At 55.4% G+C, this 1,901-nt stretch overlaps 1 protein-coding gene across 1 annotated transcript; it reads left to right on the forward strand.

The window, feature by feature from the left end:
- Window positions 1-12: 12 nt before the first annotated feature.
- LOC116679536 (snRNA-activating protein complex subunit 4) lies at window positions 13-1,901 on the forward strand (the record flags this gene model as incomplete). The annotated part of the gene is given in 3 exon segments (XM_032509195.1): window positions 13-495; window positions 716-1,544; window positions 1,861-1,901. Coding segments are annotated over 2 exon segments (732 nt in total), but the record flags the coding sequence as incomplete, so codon positions are not given.

Below are 1,901 nucleotides of genomic sequence, written 5' to 3' on the forward strand. Positions count from 1 at the left end.
CCTTCCCAAACAGTCGTCCCGGTCCCTTCCCAAACAGTCGTCCCGGTCCCTTCCCAAACAGTCGTCCCGGTCCCCTCCCAAACAGTCGTCCCGGTCCCCTCCCAAACAGTCGTCCCGGTCCCTTCCCAAACAGTCGTCCAGGTCCCTTCCCAGACTGTCGTCCCTGTTCCTTCCCAAACAGTCGTCCAGGTCCCTTCCCAGACAGTCGTCCCGGTTCCTTTAGCACCGCCTGCTTCCTCCACTTTAAGCCTACTTCCTTCTTTCCATAAAGATCATGACTACACCTTTATTAAGCTCGGCCCTGCTCCGAGTCAACGTGGCTCAAAGTCAATTCAACCGAGCCCCGAGTCCGGCTCCAGCCAGCCTCCCCAGGGGGTGGAGGAGCAGCCATGCGTGACAAGCAGTCAGGATGACCAATGTGAGAGCCAGAAAGGAAAGAGAACCCGGAAGCCGACTAAGAGGGCCAAAGATCTCCAGGAAGCCACTGAGGCAACGGTAAGGAGAGTGTTTCTGTCACAGCCGGTGTTTTAAACACGTGATGTAATGAAGGTAGACCGTGAACAGCAGGGTTGGGTGTCGATGTGTTGTCATTCGGTGTCTTAACCGCATCTACCGAACCACAAGACACATTTTCTTTCCTCATTATTATAATGTAGAACAGACGCTGGCGGCGGACATTGCCTCGGTCTGACTCTACCCAATGTTTTGTTTCCAGGTTGAAGCCAAGAAGAAGAGAACTTCTACGCCTCCACGGAAGAAGCGCCCTCGTAAATCTCGCGCTAAAAAGAAAGTTATTTTGAAGACGGCGCCGGGGACTCAACCCCGCGGCTTCCCTTTACTTCCCAGTCAGTTGATGTGGGTGATGACTCCCGGGGGTCTGGTCCAGCTGACAGAGGGGCCCCTGCCACCAAACGCTCGCCTCCTAGCTCCACCCGGGAATGTTTTGAATCATCCGGTCACGCCCGCTCTGCGATTCACCGCCGGCAGCCCGCAATTCACCACACCCCAAACCACAGCTGCTGTCCCCGTAAACCGCCCCAGTATGAATCAGCCACGCCTTCTTCCTGCCCCACCTACCTCTGCCTTCAGGCCCATCCCCCCAGCCTTCATCCGGCAACCTGTCTCAAACCCCCGTCTCCCCCCTCCTCCCCCTAAACTCTTCCTGCCTTATAAAGGCACAGTGACACCGGACCCAACAGCGCCCCCTCCCCTCAGAAGGGAGGCGCTGCAGTGCGACCCCTCCCTGATGTTCCTTGAGCCCCAGGACGCGGTGCAGGATTGGCTGAGCGGTCGAGGAGGCGTGGTGGTACCTGGATTGAGCGTGGCTTTTCCCTACCTGCCGCCCTTCGTCAGCAGTCTGAGCACGCTCAGTGTGCTGCTTCGGGCCAAGAAGTCTCTGACCAAGTCAGTCCTGAAGCTGCTGAGACGGGGCCCCCAACCCCGACGGCCACACAAACCAGGCAGCCGCCCCGAGGGGACAACCACGCCGTCTCCAGACCTGCCGGACTCCACCTCTGATCTCCGACCAGCCGGGGACCCTCCAGGTAACACACCTGATATCACAATATAAAATCACAATATAATATCACAATATAATAATACAACACCAGTTCTCATGGCGGATTAAAAGCCGAGGAATAAAACTGGGTTTAAGTCGTCTTATGGAGAAATTTATCCAGTTCTAATCATCCAACCAAAACACTTCCAACAACCCAGCACGCGGCCAGACTTTCCTTTACAGTCCACAACTTTAACCCTCGCCGTGTCTTCTCGTCTCTTTAAAACACTTCAATTAAAAACACGTTTTTTTTATGTTTTCATCACAACGTAACACTAACTTATCTTTATGTCGGCCTGCAGCGGCGTCTGCCCCCCCGCAGGAGGGCGAGGAGGAGGAGGAG

Source organism: Etheostoma spectabile, unplaced genomic scaffold, assembly GCF_008692095.1.
Source record: "Etheostoma spectabile isolate EspeVRDwgs_2016 unplaced genomic scaffold, UIUC_Espe_1.0 scaffold00017282, whole genome shotgun sequence".
Lineage (NCBI taxonomy): Eukaryota > Metazoa > Chordata > Actinopteri > Perciformes > Percidae > Etheostoma > Etheostoma spectabile.